The sequence below is a fragment of the Astyanax mexicanus genome, chromosome 10 (assembly GCF_023375975.1).
Source record: "Astyanax mexicanus isolate ESR-SI-001 chromosome 10, AstMex3_surface, whole genome shotgun sequence".
NCBI classification, from domain to species: domain Eukaryota; kingdom Metazoa; phylum Chordata; class Actinopteri; order Characiformes; family Acestrorhamphidae; genus Astyanax; species Astyanax mexicanus.
In genome coordinates, this window is record NC_064417.1 from 37423926 (window position 1) to 37442948 (window position 19023).

The 19023-nt window shown below is 36.9% G+C and overlaps 2 protein-coding genes across 4 annotated transcripts; both read left to right on the forward strand.

Moving 5' to 3' along the window:
* Positions 1-562: 562 nt before the first annotated feature.
* On the forward strand, positions 563-10823 carry si:ch211-276i12.4 (hornerin). Of its 3 annotated transcripts, none has more exons than XM_022684072.2 (9): positions 563-780; positions 4424-4627; positions 5079-6254; positions 6367-6703; positions 7401-7429; positions 7744-7872; positions 8271-8337; positions 8675-8782; positions 8940-10823. In XM_022684072.2, exons 2-9 carry the CDS (start codon positions 4494-4496, stop codon positions 9654-9656), a joined length of 2697 nt encoding a protein of 898 aa, XP_022539793.2. In that variant the 5' UTR covers positions 563-780; positions 4424-4493; the 3' UTR covers positions 9657-10823. The 3 variants fall into 3 exon arrangements, with proteins under 3 accessions (XP_022539793.2, XP_022539794.2, XP_007246444.3); XM_022684073.2 differs by having other exon boundaries at positions 4444-4627; XM_007246382.4 differs by lacking the exon at positions 563-780 and having other exon boundaries at positions 4193-4627.
* A 629-nt stretch (positions 10824-11452) lies between these two features.
* Positions 11453-17622, forward strand: rom1b (retinal outer segment membrane protein 1b). The gene is made up of 6 exons (XM_007246383.4): positions 11453-11561; positions 12211-12361; positions 13741-14016; positions 14825-14979; positions 15563-15809; positions 16960-17622. Exons 2-6 carry the CDS (start codon positions 12212-12214, stop codon positions 17197-17199), a joined length of 1068 nt encoding a protein of 355 aa, XP_007246445.1. The 5' UTR covers positions 11453-11561; position 12211; the 3' UTR covers positions 17200-17622.
* The last annotated feature ends 1401 nt before the right edge of the window (positions 17623-19023 follow it).

The following is a 19023-nucleotide window of genomic DNA, read 5'->3' on the forward strand; positions in this document are numbered from 1 at the left end:
TCAAGTGATGCGTCACAAAATCCTTCCACGCTGTTGGAAAAACTAGGTCCCCTGAGTCACACTCACACGCAAACATACTGAAAACTTCAAATTTTAGAATATGAGCCTGTCGATATCATTTACACACCTATAAAAGGCACCACTATGTGTTGTAGGATATAGAACAACCAATCATTGGTGGCTAAAAGCGTTTTTAATGAAATTAGAAGCAGGATAACTCTATTTAATAAACTTGGTGGACACAGATGGGTTTGAATGTTACTTTAATATCGAAGAAAGAAACACATTGTGGTTATGTTAGTCAAATATGGACATTACAAAATCATGAATATCCAAGTTTTCAGTAAAACAAAGAGTGAACAGTGAAACAGTGTGGGTATTGGTGATAAATGTCGTCGCGCTCAGTGTCGATCCCCTCCCCCGCACTGAACCAGCGCTGGATGACTCGAGGTTTCAAAAAACAACACATACGTCACAGGCGCAGTGCGGATGGATATGGGTTAGCGGGGAAAAGGTCTTGCGCAATCCGGTTTAAACTGGTTTTATAGCCGGGGCTACTTCACGATTTTACTGCAGTGTAGCAGTGCGCATGCGTGGGACGTTAATTCAGTGGTATCAACAAAACATTCTTCTGCTTTAGTGTGGAAACTACCAGAATATTCCAACAACCACCAGTTCCGACAAATCAAGCGTTTCGTCACTTGGTCAGGGATTTTAGAGTTACAGTTAGGTTATGTATTGTGTCAGGAATACGTCAGGGGATACACACCTTAATATAAAGTACGTATTGTTATTTCACTGTGTCAGTAACTCTCTACAAGATACACATTCCAAACTCAAACATGTCATTAGGTTGTTTTCTGGGTGTGTGTGGGTGTGTGGTGTGTACCAAACACACAGAGTAAAAGCTAACGCTACGTATCATACGTACGTAGTTACATTATTTAGCTGCGTGGTCATGTCCGGACACGTCTCCCACGTCTTCCTCATAGCCTTTGTATTGACAAGCACATTCCTTGCTGAACCAGAGAGCAAGAAGGAGCTCTTTGTGGGGGAGGGGGTTCTAGTAAACAAAGAGGACTGCAGAACCTAAGGGGACTGTTTCTTTAGAGAAAATATAGTACTGTAACTTAACAGGTTACTCTTTGTAGTTAAGTTATTTACGTACAGGTCGTTACACATGTAATGTATATTAACACAGTAGGTCATTTTTATATACAGTAAATATTTGTATTGATTTTAACTATTACTGTATATCTTGTATTGTTTTCACAGTTTTACAAATGTCATCTAATCTTGAAATGAAAAAGCTGTACTACTATTCAGATAAATACAGGTCACTACACTTGTTTTATACATAGCTATGAGGAATATATATATATCACATTAGCTGAATATATATATCACATTCACAGATTGTTCTTTAAATGTTATATAAACCATAACAAGTTGCAGCGGATTTGTAGGAGTGAGAGGTTGTAGGAGTTTGGACGTGCTCCATGACTGTTTCGAAGGACGCATGTAGGCCGTGGCTACAAACGTGCCAACTAATCTTTAAAGGGAACGCTCTAATTTAAAGTGGTTAAAATAAAATAAACACAAGCCTTTCTTTGGATCTTACAGTATACTTATCTAAAGGATTAGTGTATTTTCTGATATTTGTTTGTGGATCAGTAAAGTAGATCTCAATAATGTTTTTTTTCTGCCCTGCTTGACATTTCAGCTGATCATGCACACAAAACATATCATATACTGGTTAAGAAAGATAGCATTTCAGTGTAGGGTATGCTTTGTTATGGTTGACCAGCTGGTCTTGAACTGAATTTTTTAGTTGGGTGGTTTTTGAAATATTTCTCTAAATCCTCCCTAGCAGGTTTTGGACACAAAGAAAAAAGTGCACTAAGGAACTCCTGAAATGTTTCTAAGATATATAAAATACAGCTATATTACTGTGGAGTAGGTATTACTTTTATATTTTATTTATCTACAATCTGAAAATACTAAATAAACAATCTAAAATAGATGATAAATAGATACATTAGTTTACATACACAGAGTATTTTGCATGAGAAGAAAATCGGAGGGATCTCGTGATCTAAATTTCAAAATAATGAAGTAATTTGGTCCTAAACAGGATTATTAACTATGTAGAGCAGAAATAATACGACTAGAAAAAGATCATAATTTGAATATTTATTTACCATTGGAGATCTAGTGCACTATATTAGCTGTAGTATGTCATTTATTGTGCATGCTAAATCCCAACATAAAATTAAAAATGTTTTTATCTTTGACTAGGATTTTTCTTTTTTATTAACCATAAACATTAATACCAAAAAATCTCTACAGAGAAATGGTTGGTTGTTGTTAAGCCTGTGATAGAGATCCGTTCTTTAAATAGAAAACATTGAACGTATAACAGGGAACTAATGCAGATTGTTGATTTCCCTACTAAAACCCACTTGATCAGACTTGATTAGTGTGAACAGATTCAGCTGGAGTGTTAGAGAATGGAAAAACCCCAAAACCTGCTGGACTCCAGCCCTCAGTGCCCCACCCCCTGCTGTAGGCCTACAGCAATTTGGAGCTGTTTCTCAAACTGTGTCAACAAACTGAAAAGGACAACAGGAAATATCTGGAGAAGCTGTATTGGTGTTACCTTTGGTGTACCTTTCTGCCAAATACAGTGTCATTTCTAATTAGCATTTGCAAGTAATTTAAAACTGGGGGACTAGAAAGTACCAGAATGTTTTGTAAATAGCAGAGCATCTATTCAAACACAAGAGGGCGCAAAAAGCACAGTGATGAATAAAGTTAATTAGAAGTTCAAACTGTAATTCCAAATCATTATAAAACGGCTTACATTAGGAGAGTAAGGACAGTAACACAGGACTAACAAAAGTTCAGCATGTAAAGTGTGTAAATGTTATTTTGCTTGTTAACCAACACTGCTAAATACAGTTTAATTTAGTTTAGTTTTAGCTGGTCATTTAGGGAAAAAGCATACTCTATACTGGTCAAGAGTTATATATAAAATATGTTTTTTTCTGGACGACCAGCTGGTCTTAAACTGGTTTTTATCAGGCCATACCAGCGTGAACCAGCATTAACTAGTTTAGACCGGCATGTAATGTCGTGTGTGTGTTTGTGTGTGTGTGTGTGTGTGTGTGTATTTTTTATTTATTTATTGAAATACCATTTATGAACCAGAAAAGGATTTAAACATCTATTTTCTCTCTCTCTCTCTCTCTCTCTCTCTCTCTCTCTCTATATATATATATATATATATATATATATATATATATATATATTTTAGATATATTTATTTTTTCCATTAACACTGAGAATGAATATGTGAATGAGTGTGCATTCATAGTCTTTTTTCACGTTTATCTACAAGTTTTACTGGTTATGCTTGAAGACTGTAATTTGTGTTAAAATGTGGACTTTTTATTAAATTACTTTTTTATTCACCAAACTGTAGATGTACCACATTTTAGCTCTATGTGCAAAAGGGTAACACATGCACATCACCAAATGTGCCCATTATGTAACAGGATATTGACTGGAAGGTGTGAATTGAGTGAAACTGCAAGAGTCAATTACATTATTCTAAACCCCTGCTGAGTGAGAGTGAGAGAGAGAGAGCTCTTTTTAATATTACTTTAAATATTAAAAATAAAGTAATATTATGTAATATTCTGTATTCTGTAATATTCAATTATTCATGAAGCAAAGTGAGCCACCAATATAACATTTATTCCCTTTCAGTACCTTTAGCAGCAACAACTTCATTTAATATACCATATAAATTGATGTCAGCTTTTCACATTCTTGTGCGGCTTGCCAAGATTCAGACATACTGGAAGGTATTTGGGTATTAACTGCTCATTTCAGGCCCTGTTCAAGTCAGTACATTGACTAGACTACATAAAAATGTTGATTTTGTTTTATTTCAGTCACTTAGATCTGGATTTGCTTGACGTGTTAGCACATTCAAAAGTGTGCTAAAATAATAATGTAAATCTATACAGTGACAAAAACAGTATGAAATCATTCATAAAATCTCAGTTTCTTCACATATTCACATATCTTATTCAGAAATAAGGTAGGAGATTAAATTAAGAGTGCAAGCTGTCAAACATGCTATGTAAGAGTTCTTTTTTCCAAAGCACAATTGATTTTGTCCCCATCATTGCCTGTCCACAAGGGCAATTGTCTCACGCTCTCATTCAGCTCATGTGGCATCATTACATCAGAGTGTCATGGGTATTGGGTACCAGAGTGTTTCAAGGCCATTGGGCAAGTTTCAGTTCTACAGTGTGTAGTCTGAGCCTCTGATGTAGGATTTATTAAAGAGTACAAAAATAAATATTTTTATACTTTGGATCTTGATTTTGATTTAGATTTTTGGTTTGGCAAGTGTGAATGTTACCATGACAGGACATCTCTGAGCTGTGAGTCAACTGTGAAGAGCAGAGAGTCAGTGGAAGATGGAAAAGTATTTTACTCCAGTGTGCGGATCATCAGAAGATGAGCTTAAACTTCAGAAACATCAACGTCATGGTCTTCATCACCATGTACAGCACCGCCATCCCAACCAAAACCAATACAGAGGACCACATGGGTATGTTCCTAGCCTTTTTTCTTTATCTCAATACAACCAAAGGTATACGAATATCATATATATCATAGTTTTTTACCCTATACAGCATACACAAGGGACCCTGTCAGTATCTGTGAGTTATGATTTTGGCAGAACAATGAGGACATAACTTATGAATTTGTTTCCAATCTATTTCAATGTACAATACTGCACATATTGCAGTTGACGGTGTTATTTAATTTTCTTATTTAAACAATATAGTTGCTATCCATGCTTATATTTCATTTAATTTATAACAACAGTCTTAGAATTTATTAAACAGAAAATGTTGAAGTTGCAGCTGGAGAATATCGTTGCAGAGTGTGGGGGTAACTTAGACTGTTCAAAAACTACTCAGATAGGTCTGCAATATAAAAAAAAACAAAAGCTAAACCCCTACTTTAACATATAATCCCTTCTGTTCATTTTTCAGCCCAAGTCCTTTGGGTGAATACAGAAGACTCAGTGATACTCATGGCCTCCATCAACACGACTACCCAAGTCACACCCTTTACCATCGGAATCACGCAAGCTCTGTAGGACAGAACAGCCGACAAAACACTCTTTCCAGAGCATCCACATCCAGCCTCTCTTCCTCCTCTTCCTCTTCATCGTCGCCTTGGACATCGGAGCCCAGTCTAGACAATGAGAGATACCTCCTGCAAAACAAACCCCAGCATTCCCTGTCCTGCTCCAACATTCCAGAAGCCAGGCATAAGTTCCAAGATGAGGAATCAGAGGATCTGGACTTTGATCAAAGTGACTCAGCAGTTTTCTCGCACCATCGTCACCAGCAGGAACATCCACAAAAAATTGGCAAATCTGAAAAACAGCGCCAGGGTTTGACACAAAGGCAGAAGCCATCCCAACTCCGTAGAGGCCAGAGCAGAAGTGAGGAGAGGCTAGAGCAGAGCCTCAGGGCAGTTAGAAAAGCCCACCCAATAGAGCCAGGCCCACTGTACAAGACCACCAGCCTGGGACAAAACCTTGCCTTCAACGAAAGCACCACAGGAGCAGCAGCAAGAGGCATGGCAGGACCTAAAAGGGCAGTGTCATCCATTCAGCTGCCAAGCAAAGGCATCTTGAAGAACAAAGATGAAGGCCAGCTGCAAGGAAATTTCCGGAAATCTAAGTCTATGGAGGTACTGTCCACTAGAGTGCAAGTGACTGGTCAACGCAAGCAGAGCACAGTGGAGACAGTAAAAGCAGATGTCCTGAAAGGAAAGCTTGATTTTTCTGCCTTTCTGGACGAAATCACCATGCAGGTCATCAGCCCATCCAGGCTTAGCTCATTCGGAATCACACGGAGCCCCACACAAACGTCTCCCAAAATGTCCCATGAGGAACACAGACAGCCCACTAAAGCAGCCACAGCGGGACAGGAGCGCACTCAGTCCATAACCAAACAGCACAGTTCTAAACCCACCAGATCAGACGAGATCAGAAAAGGAATGGATTCTAACTCGCCCTCTCACTCACACAGGAAACCTCAACTCAGCAAAAACAACCGTAACCGTCACACTGCCACTCCTTCCAGTCCTTCCAGCCCTCCACAGCAGCTCCAGCACCAGCAGCATAGCTACGAGAGGCGTCCCAGCAATACTGAGAGGTAATGCTTTATGCAGACAAAATATTTTATTGCTACATATATGTGGCTATATATATATATATATATATATATATATATATATAATATATATAATAAAAAATATATTTTGCAGCCCTGCTAACAGACATGGAGGCACATCCTCCCACAAACAGAAGCATGGAAAATACAACCAACTCCACACTGATGGCACCAGCACCAGTCCCGAGCCAGTGCAGCAGGAGAAGCACCATCACGCCAAGCACACAGGACCTCACCGCGGAGGCCGTGGCCTGGCTGGGCAGCCTTATACCGTACATGAGCACAGGGGCTCTCCACCTCCAGCCAGAACCTCTGGCGTGGAATCTGAGTCACATTCTGGCAAGTCCTCCACAGCCACCAGCCCCAGCTCTGAGAACAGCCAGAAGCACAAACACCCTGGACACAGGAGACACTCCAAAAACTCCCAAAAGGTGAGTTTTCAGAACTGCATTCGCAGTTTGCAAATATGTATGTGCCTTTCTGACTTTGTGGTAGTTACAGATGTTAAATACAGTGGAAACTATACAGTTATAAATACAGTTATGGTTCCAAAATATAGTACATGTTTACTTAAATTATATTTTGTTAACTTGTTGTTGGAGCCATTTTGCAGCATTTCTTCTGGTCCATACTTAATTAAGCTTTCCCACGACATGAAGGACAACAAATGTGCAAAAAAGGAAAGTCTTGCGTATAAATGTAAAAAAATAGAACATTCAATTTAAGTTAATGTAATGATATTTTATTTACATTTTTTTAAGGAAAGTTTTGGTTCGTTCATGATTAAATTTTGCAATGCAATATTGTGCAAAATTCAGTATTACGGAGAAAATAGAAACAAGAAAACAAGAAAATAGTTTTCACTCTGGACATTTCTAACATGTAATTTTGTTTGCAATAAGATTCTCACTTGTGACCAATTAGCTACAATATCTTTTCCCTGAATTAGTTTGACCGTAAAAATTGAACCGTAGGATAAAGTGTAACCCCCATTCTGCCCACGAGTTCATTAGCTGGTGCAACCGGATGAGTCTGAATCAATGTACTTTCCTGAAGCGGATGACTTGGAAAATCAATGTTCTGCTTATCTTTCTCTCCCCTCATGCCCCCTGCCCTTCCACCCCCTAGGATTCAGCGAGCATCGAGGACAGAGCTGAGTGAGTGTTTTCCTCTCTCATGTGTTATTTCACCTTATCGATTTTGCCTATTCCAGAGTATTCCTCTTTTTTGTGTGGCCTGCTACTCTATTCTGTCAGCCGGCCTAAAAATTGATCTTCCTTTGCCAGTCTCTCATTGGGCACAGAGCTTTGCACTGCAGTAATCTATCTGTATGAAGGCTTATAAGGAAACCTAAACCTTTTCTTATTGACTGTAATGTTTATGGTCAGCACAAAACAGGTGCTTTATATATAGAAATGGTAACTGGATTTGTGTATCTAACAAAAACTCCAAATCCCCTGATGCTTTGCAGACTACTGGAGCAGTACAACAAGGAGCTGCATGAAAATCTTTTGCAGGCAGTAGCTTGCATTGAAAACATGGAGGGAGAGCTTCAGTGCAGCAAAGCAGAATTAAACAGCTTTAAAGAGAAATACAAAAGGTAAGATTTGTTAGCCAGATAACTATAGTAACTTACTATTCATATTCTGAAAATTAACAGGATAATAAAGTGCTAACATTGTGCTTTTAGTGGCACATAAATCCCTAAAGACAATAATGTGTTATAATATATTTATTATTTTCTTATAAACTATAATTTGATTACTGCATAAGTCACCAATCTTATTTGTAATAGATTGTAATAGATGTTTATTTTAACCAAGCAAGCAGGTACATCCTAAATATATCTACTCCATTGCTGAAATTAGGTGAGATGCCGGTAGATTAGAATTTATATATGATAGCACAGTACAATATTATGGTAGACCAAATAAAGGATGTTTTATAGGCCCAGTTTAACCCTGAGGTAACTGCTCAAATTAATTTGCTTCCTCTCAGGCTGCAGGAGAACTACTCTAGCTGCCAGCAGGCCAACATTGTAATAGAGCAGAAGCTTCAGTCTGTGGTGAGACACACACATATGCACATACAAACTTCATGAATACAGAAAGTGCTCTAATATAAACTTATGAATAAGAAAAAGAATATAAATAGTTATATAAATCTTGAAAAAAAAAATAGAAAAAATATACAAAACATGTTAATCCATTCTTCTTTTATATGTCAAACCAAACTTATATGTTGTAATGTCATTGGTCCATTAATTGAAGCATTTTTTTATTGCCTCTAGGCCACAGATTGCAATATATATGTTGCAGGCAGCTCTAATGCTAGCATGTAATACATAATGAAACACCTAAGCATCACCAGACAATTTAAATTCATTTTTGTTACGGTTTTAGGTGGACAGCATGAACTCGGAGAGAAAATACCACATGCACAGGATTATGGAACTGACTAAGCAGCTGGATGCAGCTAAAAATACCATCATCTCACTGGAAAACATCAATGTGAGCACACACACAGGCTGCACAGCTGAACGGATTAATGCTGGTTTATTTATTATTTTTCACAAATAATAGAAAATGTTGCTATAAACAATGTGTTTTTTGTGATTCATTTCTGAGATCATCGTTGGTGTATTAAGTCTTTTTCTCCATCTTTCAGGTTCCCTGTTTGATTAAGGAGCTGTTGGATAAGCATTTTGACTCTCAGGAGGCTGTGAGGAGCTTCTTACTCTCCCCCAGCTCACCTGCTCAGTCTGACACTGACCAATCAAACAGAGCCTTAGGACTCAGGGACAACAAATCACCTGCTGGGAGAGAGGAAGAGCAAGAATCTGATTGGTTTTTCTCTGCTCAGAGAGGCCTAAGTGACAGACAGCAGCATGTGACAGCATTTTTGCCATGGACAGAAAGTCAAGACCCGTGGACAGTGTCAGAGAAGACTGTAGTTGATGAACACAAGGCCACCCTTCATCCAAAACCTGAGGATTCAAACTTACCTTTTACTGTCGCTGATATTAGCCAGGCCATCTATAGAAAGATTACAGATGAGAAGTCCAAAGGGGAAGACTCTATGGTCACAGTGCATCATTTAGGTTTAGAGACAGACATGCACTCTGGCAGCATGTGGAGGGCAAATGATGTTCCAGCTAATCCATACAGCCTGGAGGATACAGGCACAAACAGAGCAGCAGGAGTGCAGAGAATAGACACAAGTTCAGTTAATTCACGAAAGGACTCAAATGAGGTCACCTATATTTCAGCTCAGAAGATGCTGGATGATTTTATGAGCCAGATTCCTTCCCCAGTGCAGGAAGGCCCGTTAGAGAGAGATCATGTGGGCAGGGACTGGGCCAGGAGGCCTGCAGAGGGCTTTTAGGATTCTATAACAGATTAGCTCCACTGAATGTTTTAACAGTGGCAAACAGTGAATATCAAATGGAATCTAGTAAACACTTTGCATGATTCATTTATGATGCTTATTCTCTTTCAGCTCATTCACTGTTAGAATCTTTAGCATTTCTCACTGAAAAATTATTTGAAAGCCTGAGGTTTCTTTAACAAGACTTTCTGGTGACATTTGCTTTTAAGTGTCTTTACAGTTTTTATAATTAGAAAAGCATTTTAAAATGGAGATCTATTCTTTGTATTTGGAACTTGATTTTTAGTCATAAAACAATATAAGAGACTATATAAGACTCTTACCAAATGCAACTATATTTATGAACGTGAATATATTACTATTTGCTTATTTACTAAGACTCTGATAACCTATATGACCAAATTACATCCACTCATTCCAGCTTGCACCTATATAATAAAATAAAAATAAAAAAGCAAATAAGAGTTTAAATTTTACCACCTTATAGAGAACATTTTCATTGTGGTGGGAAACAGTTTAAATGCAGCTACCAAATTTGTAGTGACTATAAAAATGAATACAAAGTGCTGAAAAAATTTAATGCAATTTAAAGGTCCTAGTCTGGCACACATTTTGCATCCCAAAAAGATGACATGTACAGGAAAAAGAAGATGTCTAAACACCCGGTCTTTAAGAGGAAACCCAATGTGACAAATAGTGAATTTAGAGTTTCAGTAAGTTGTAAATTCAAAAGCAGACATTGTTTGGATAATTTTATGGTTATTTTGTGTCTTAACCTACCTTATATATCGTAACAAACCTTATATTTTCTAATAAATAAACATGTGATTGTGTTGGTGTTCTTAAGTTCACTGGTTTTGCATCTAGTTAAATTTTCTTCTTGTGCAGGTATCTGGTAAGCTATGTAGTGTGACTTTGCTACTTACTTGCCTGTATTTCAGTCCATTTTTATGTTACAATTTTTCCTAATTACAGTTTGTTTATACAATTTTATGGTAGAAGTGGTAGAAATGCAGATGTACATTTATTTACATAATATTTAGTGAAATGTTAAAATGTGGCTGAGATTTTGGTGTTTGTATCTTGGTGTATGTAGACACTTTTCCTTACTGTTGATTAATAAATGTCTGTACATAAACCTGGTAAAATATGTTCTTAATATCATTACTCTGGGTGGAAAATACTTGTGTAATTGTCCTTTTTTTTTTTTTTTACACATATTACTATGTGAACTAAGGGATTTTCCCTCATGTTCTCTCACCAGCCAGTAAAGTTGCTGCACATTTTTTTTTAAATTCATTTTTACTAAAACATGCAATCAAATTCATATCAGTATACAATGGCACTGCTCACAACCACAGCTTGTACTGCCATTTATTTACTGCCTTACTTAAAACGAAAAGATAAAAAAACATTTACTTTTCACATTTATATATGTTTACATATTTTTAAATGTATGCTTTCATTTAAATATATATTTCTAGGTCAATATTTAGAAGTCGTTTTGAGCTCTTACCCATATATACATTACACTTTTACTATGGTAAAGTGTCTCCCTACCTTTCTCTACCCCAATAATTTTTACTTCCAGTGTTATCCAACTTTTTCTTTCCCTCCCAGTTTAGTGCACTTAGACCTACTATATTATACCTGGGACCCCTCCCACTCTCTCTCTTAGGCTTTGCAGTCCAAGGGCAGGTGTGCTCAAAGGACATTGGCCTGGATTCCTATTGGCTGGAGTTAGTTTAATAGGATCGGACTTGAGGAGAAGAGATTATGGCACCCAAGACATAATAATGCCCTATATTATATTTCTGAGCCCTCTCCAAAATGGCTGCGGAACTGTAGGAGGTGTACTGTAGGCTCTGGGTCCCAAACCAACGGAACTGAACAATTTTAAAGGTAATCCATTATTTGAACATCTATGTCAAATTTAATAAAATGTAGCGCGATTGGTTGAATTTTAGTGAAATAGCAATGGAGAGATTGCTTATAAATCCTGGAGAAAGTTGTATCAACCCCTGAATCTTAAAAATCTAGTTTTATAATCTGAGGTCTTTAGAAAATGTATTAATAATTTTTCCAGTACTATGACGTGTAATATAGTTATTAGAGTAAGTTGTATTTCTGTTGGCCTACAAATAGGCCTTCAAATTTTAAGGGGTTATTGTTTGTTTTGAAGTTGATTCCTGCTATTAAATGTTACATTCTAAATAATTGAATTCTATTTGCTATCGTTTAAGTGGTTGTTTATTCCCGAATGGAACGCAGTAGGGCAGACATATTTACATCCCAAAGCTGCAAATCCCCGCTCTCATCCTTTGCGTCGACCTCTCGGAAGTAGGCTAGGTAATTATAGTGCATTAACTTTAGTTATGTGATAAATAAGAACATAGAACTGATGTTATAGTTTCATAATTGCGTCACCTTTCTCCAATTTTGTTGCTGGTGTTTAAACTTATGGCTAATCCTCTTGTTTACAGTCACTTGTCTCACTTTCTCCAGCTCATCCTTTAATTCTCCCTTCCCCCACCGTATGCTCTTCTTCTAGTATGACAGTCCTCAAGTTAAAGTTCTCCTTCCAGAGGAGAGTGCGTTTGGCCCAGGCCCTCTGGCTCCTGTCATGGGTGGCCATGTTCTCTGGAGTCATCACCTTTGCCACAGGGATCTTTCTTAAGACGGAACTGGTCCGCAGGGAAGAGGTACTAGGCCTTAATTACTTTTCATGCTAACTCAACATACAACACATTTTAATGAAATAAAGATTTTTAAATGCTTCATATATGACCAGAAAATCAGTCTTATTTAATGTATCATTGTGTAGTATGTAACAGTAAACATACATCTAAAGAACATCAGGAGAAAAAAAAATCTATAAATAGCTTGAAAATAACACTAGATGTTCAAATTTAATGTTTATTGACTTGGGGCCCATGTCTTAATTCTTTTTTTGTTATCAAGTTTTGTAGACAACAGATGTAACAAACAGAGTTTAACACAGTGCAGACTGGGGCCCATGTCTTATTTAATGAAATGTTTAGCATTATATTTAAGGGAAAAAAATCTAAAATAATAAAAAGAATCTGAGAGAAATATGTTGTGATAATGGCATTTTTTCATGTGTAGAACATTGCAAATATAACTTTACCTAAATTATTTTTATCTGTACGTAAAAGCTACTATTCAGTCTATTCCAATACATGGCTAACAATGTTAAATCATCAGGCCTTTAAAGTGCATTTCTGATTTTGAGTTGCAAAACAAGACTTGATCTGAACTAGTCATAGTCTGTGCAATATGATTCTCAAGTTAGAAGCACCATGTCCTCATTTTTGTGCAAACATGGTGAGAACAACTGCCAGTGTCTGCAGACTCAGCACTGCAACTAAGGCAGCTGTGGTGTCACATCCGTCAGCCCTCACTAGGCTGTAATGGATTTCTTCAGGCCACATGGCAAAGGAGCAGGAAATAAGCTCCAACACCCTGAAAAGGAAGTCACTAGGTCAGCACAAGCAGAATTTTAAACTTTCACAGCCCCTTTACTTTATTATTTTTTCAAATTTAATGTAACACAAAATTATTTAACACGCTAGCCACAAACCAAAAGTCACGAGTTAACCACAAGCTTACATACTAATCATGATCCAATTCACTGTAATAAAATGCAATTTAAATGTTATTACATTCCTACAGTGTATGCAAAATCGCTTTGAATAAAAGCATCTGCTAAATATAATGTAAAATGTAATGTAATGCAAAATGTCTTATTTATAGTATTAAAAAACATTTTTTTGAAGTGTAAAATCTTTATTATGTTACAATAAAAGGATCTATTACGTAAATGTATGTATGATTATTTGCCTGGAAATCCAGGTAAGAGCTATTAAATGGTAATCATGTAAAGGTTTTTTTATGTTGTCATGTTTTTAGATAAAACCATTAATTAGGGAGATGTGCAAAACCATTATCATTCTATGCAACAAAATCAATAGGATTGACATTTTAAAATAAATAAAATCTTCAATATGAATGCAACTGTGTATTTAACTCATTATTCATTAAAGTTTTATGTTGTTTGTAGGTGATGCACAATAATGACATCCACATTGTGCCCAATCTGTTGATTATGGTGGGTCTGGCATCTGTGGGCATCAACATCTGCGCTGGCAAAGTGTGTCAGGACTCGCTGGATGCCTCGCGATTTCCACGCTGGAAGAACATCCTCATTCCTTTCTTTTGCATTTCTTTCTTATTCACCTCCATGCTGCTGGTGGCCATGATCATGAGCTATGCCCTGCAGCCCAGCCTGGAGGAGTCTCTGAAGGTGGGCCTGAAGAACGGCATCCGCTTTTACAAGGTGAATTCCTTACGAACAGCACCCAGAAACATTCTTTCTCTGACTTAATTTATTTAGCCTTGACAACAACAACAACAAATGTCCAAAATACATTTTTGTACATAATAATACTATCTCTATCATGATGTGACAATGGCTTTTACAATCCCTGGCTGCAGCCGAGGTAGGGCGGTTTCTTGTTAGTGCTGTGATATGAAGACTTATTTCTCTATTGGTCACACGAAAATAACAGTCTATCAAGGCTGTGTGGTGATGTCACCCAACTTAACAAACATTTAAACTTTAAGATACAGTATTTACTAAAATTTAAAAAAAGCTACCACTAATTAAAATGTATGTTAGCTTGGATAACATTTGCTGTGGTAGGTAACATAATCCTGATAACAAGCTTATGCAGTATGTTAAACTACATACGTGTGACTGTATTCTTTTGATTAAAATAAGGGTCCTTAAAATCTTGCCTAACATTGGTTGCATCGGCCCCTTACTTTCAAACAGCCTTCTATGATTAGCAGCCAAGAATGCAGCCATGAATTAAGCCAAAAATTATGGTTTTGAATCATTATACATTAAAATCAAGTAGAAAACCACCTTAATTATAATTTTACTGGGGTGTAGCAAAGGGATGTGAGAGAGAAGATAAACAACCAGTTGCTTAGTCATCATAAAGTCACACACAGTAGTGTGCTGACCAATGTAAAATACAGATAAAGTCTAGGATTAAGAACAATGTTCAGAGGAGAGTTTCCACTTATTCTAGAGTTATTGTGTTTGGTAAACATGACATGACTGGTAAATCATTCCACAGGATACGGACACACCAGGCCGATGCTTCCAGAAGGAGACCATTGACCGTCTCCAGATGGAGTTCCAGTGCTGTGGCAACACCAACTACAGGGACTGGTTTGAGGTGCAGTGGATCAACAACCGTTACCTGGACTTTACCTCCAAAGAAGTGAAAGAGTAAGTCATTGGAATCCAGAGAAAGAGGAATTGAGAAAGAGAAAGAAACAAAAGACAGAGTGCGAAAAGAGAGCCAGTGTCATTATAATTCAGTATTAGTATTCAGTGGATTCCCCAGCAGTTCTTCTTGTTCCTGTAAACATTATTGACAGCCCCAGATTTCTGCCTTCAAAATCAATGAAAATGTTGTTTTTGCAAAGTGCAGATCAAAAGGGTCACATGACAACATGCCACGCAGACTGATTTACATTGATCTTCTCTCAAAATAGTCACATACTTCTATAAAGCACTATGGATTTCCCCAAAAATCAATTTAGAACATACAAAGAACAATGTGCTAATTTATCTCTGCTGTGAAATATGTAACCACAAGAAAACAACATAAAGTGAATGCCTAGAACGTTTTACTTAAGTTTTTAAGCAATAATCTTAAAGCTTATTGATCACATTTTTTTTAAATAATACGTAGTCAATGCCAAAGTTAGGAATGGCACATAAGGGTCTGAAAACATCCACAGCTTGTTTACATATCTAGCATTAACTGCCTGACTGTGTTTATTTTGCCACTTTTTCTTCTGCCCAGTCGTGTGAGGAGTAACGTGGATGGTCGCTACCTGTTGGATGGAGTTCCGTTCAGTTGCTGTAATCCAGCCTCCCCGAGGCCCTGCATCCAGTACCAACTCCTGGATAACTCAGCCCATTTCAATTATGAGTACCAGTCTGAGGAGCTGAACCTGTACAACCGCGGCTGTCGTCAGGCTCTGGTCAGCTACTACATGAGCCTGATGAACACAATCGGGCCTGCAGTCATGTCTGTCTTCCTCATTCAGGTACAAAACATGTAGATTACACCTAACATGAGGGAAAAATATGCAATATTAGAAAAATAACATTAGGAAAATAACATGTTGAGTTCAGTTTAAAGTTGAAAGCCTTAATTATTTTGGACATTTTATGTGTACAGTATATAACTTTTAATACATATAATGCCCCACAATGTCTGCACTGGAACACAAACCAAAGAAACATAATAAATCTTGAAATCATAGAATAGATCAGAAAAAAAGGTAAACAGTTGACTGATTATGCCAAATAACATGGTACACTATTATTTAAACTAAATATCAGCAGCAACTTTGTTGTATTTTGAAGTATGGAAGTATCAATATTGTATATTGACTTATCAAATATCTGTAAAGACTGTAAAGGTTGATAAACGTGAAGGAAACCGTAATGATTTACATTAGTATGCTGATAGTTTATAGGAAAATGCATGTTTTTGTAGTTTCATGCATGGCTATAAATATATATCAGTAAATTCATCAGTTGTGTTAATTAATATGAATGTCGTTATTGACTCAACCATTCAAACAATTATCTCTCTCCAGCTATCGATCGACTCTAGTGGGAAAGCAGCTCTGTCTCCATCTTATTATGATAATATGATCTGACTCACAGGTGCCATCTGTAGCTGCTCAGTGATTACCACTGTGTAATTAAACAGAGGAATTCACACCAGAGTATATTCTTAATAGATACTCTTTCAAATATACAAAGAATGTGATGTGTGGCTCCTTTATAGATATCTTTAATGTCGTTAAATCTGAATGTATTCGTATAAAGCTTTTAACAACTAACTTTGTTTAAAAGTAGCTTTACAGAGATCCACGTCAGTCTACTAAGGAGCAGATCAGATGCAACAGTAAAAAAAAAGTTTTTTTTTTTTACCACTAAAATGTTCATGACCGGTTGGACTTCATTCTGCATGATTGCACTTAAGTAAGCCTTACAATGAAATAATGCTATAATTTAAAGGCGTTTTTAAAACAAAAACATGTTTGTAGTAGGGCTATGGAGCACTGTTTTTCCCTGCAAAAAACACAAGTTTTTTCTTTTTTTTTATTAAAACACTTCAACACTTAATCATATGCATAAGGCACTGACATTTGACTCCCTCTTGCCCACTTCTCCATGATGTAGATGACTGTGCTGCTCAGCCTGCGCTTCCTTCAGACATCCATGGAGGCTGTAGAGGGCCAGGAGAACGTGGAGATCGAGACAGAGGGATACATTCTGGAAAAGGGAGTAAAGGAGACCATCATGGAGCTGAAAGAAAAGGTCAAGAACATCTTAAACCAAGTGAAGGTGGATGCTGCCCCATCCCAGGCTGAGCCAACAGAGGAAGAGGCAGGAGAGAAGGAGGCCACACCAGCCAGTTAAAGGCTAGAGACTGGTTGACCAAAAAGTTTAAAACAGAGTATGATTCGGGACAAAATCATATGCACAACTCTTACTTATTTTATATTATTATTAAATACCAGCTAATGTGTTATATAATTCTTAAATGCCACCTTTCTTGCCATTATTTGATGAAAAAGTACCTCTTAAAATATAAAAATCAATAAGTCCTGATAATATACTCCTGCCCATCAAATGTTAACTTTTAAATCACAAACATCTGTGAAGATGTATTGATGAATGTAAAGTAAACCATAATGTTTTACATTGGTATTTTGAGAGTGTATATGAAACTGCATGCTGTTTGTAGTCCTTCCTTCTGCTTCATGCGTGGCTATAAAGATATCAGAATAGAGCAATTGCAAAAGAAGCGTGAGACAAATAAAGATTTGAGTTTGTATCTGCTTTGTGATGCTACCGGGTCCATTTTTCCAGCATGTAAACTTGAAATGAAATGCTGTGATTTGTTAAAACAATTTATAAAGGCTCCACAGCCCTTTTCATCTTCCTCAAGAGGGTCTAAAAGAGTTGTCTTGCTTTTATTTCATTCTATTCATTCCTTTTATTTACTTTTTCATGGTTATTGCAAGTTCAGCCAGGGCTAATCGAACAGACAAATTGATTGTAAAGGCTTTGCTTCCCCTTCATGTGGATAAAAATAGAATGAGAGTGTGATTTGGAATAGGTGGGATGGGTGATAGAGTGAGAGAGAGCGAGAGAGAGAGCTGGATTATGTAGGCTAGTCTATAAACGACTAGTGTGTCAGATTGATAGAGACAGTGGCAGGCTGTCCCATGTTGTGACGCATAAAATCCCTTTATCCTTCTGATAATACCATAACTGCTGTCAAAGCATTCACCCATAGCCTACGACATAGTATATAGTATATACTGCACATAGATCTCACCACCAGATCTTTCATCAAGTTAAACAATTTTACTCTTAGATAAAAATATATTTTACTTTAACTGTTAAATTGTCTTGATATTAACCATACAAGAGCATATTGAGCAGCTTTAGGCCAGTTGTCACCAACACCTAGAGATCCACCTCTAACCCAAATCAATAAATAAATAGACAGGGGTTAAGTTGACCTGGACTACACAGAATAAGCAAAAACAACACAAAACACAGACTATAGACTACAAAGGGACAAAGTCAGTATAGGAATCTGACAAGATCATTTACTCAACATTGTCAGTAATATTATTTTCTCAAAGGATCTGCCATTTTCTAGGGTGTACCACAAGATTGTGTCGGTTGATTACACACTCTCTGGCTACAATCTTTTTGTTTTCTTAATTGCTGTCTATTTCTAAATAGTCTATTTAATTTTTACCAAAATGTTTTTCATTTCAATTTTATTTAATGATGATAATAATGATCACACTAAGGGAATGTTTTAAGTCTCTAAATACTATATTTCTACACTTTTACTATACTTTTAGGGACTATCTAGAGGACCAAAGTAAGAATGACATCAGTATTCAAATGTACTTTGATTGTGGGTGGATGAGAAGCATAAACTTATACCATACCGACACCCTATTAGTTTCTATTCGTTCCAGAGTCTTGCGGAGACTCAAGGAAAGACCTTTTTTTTGCTGGCAACTTTTTCTTTGACTTGGCAGTATAGTCACTATTGTTTTTAGGAAAATGTTTAAAAGAGGGGTATACAATATGCCACTATTTTTACTTTTATACTTTATAATAAATAGTTTTGAAACCAATAGGGTTACACTTTTACTTAGCTGGGATGCTTCCATGCTTTGCAATGCTCACAGTGTCTGAATGGGTTAAGGTGGA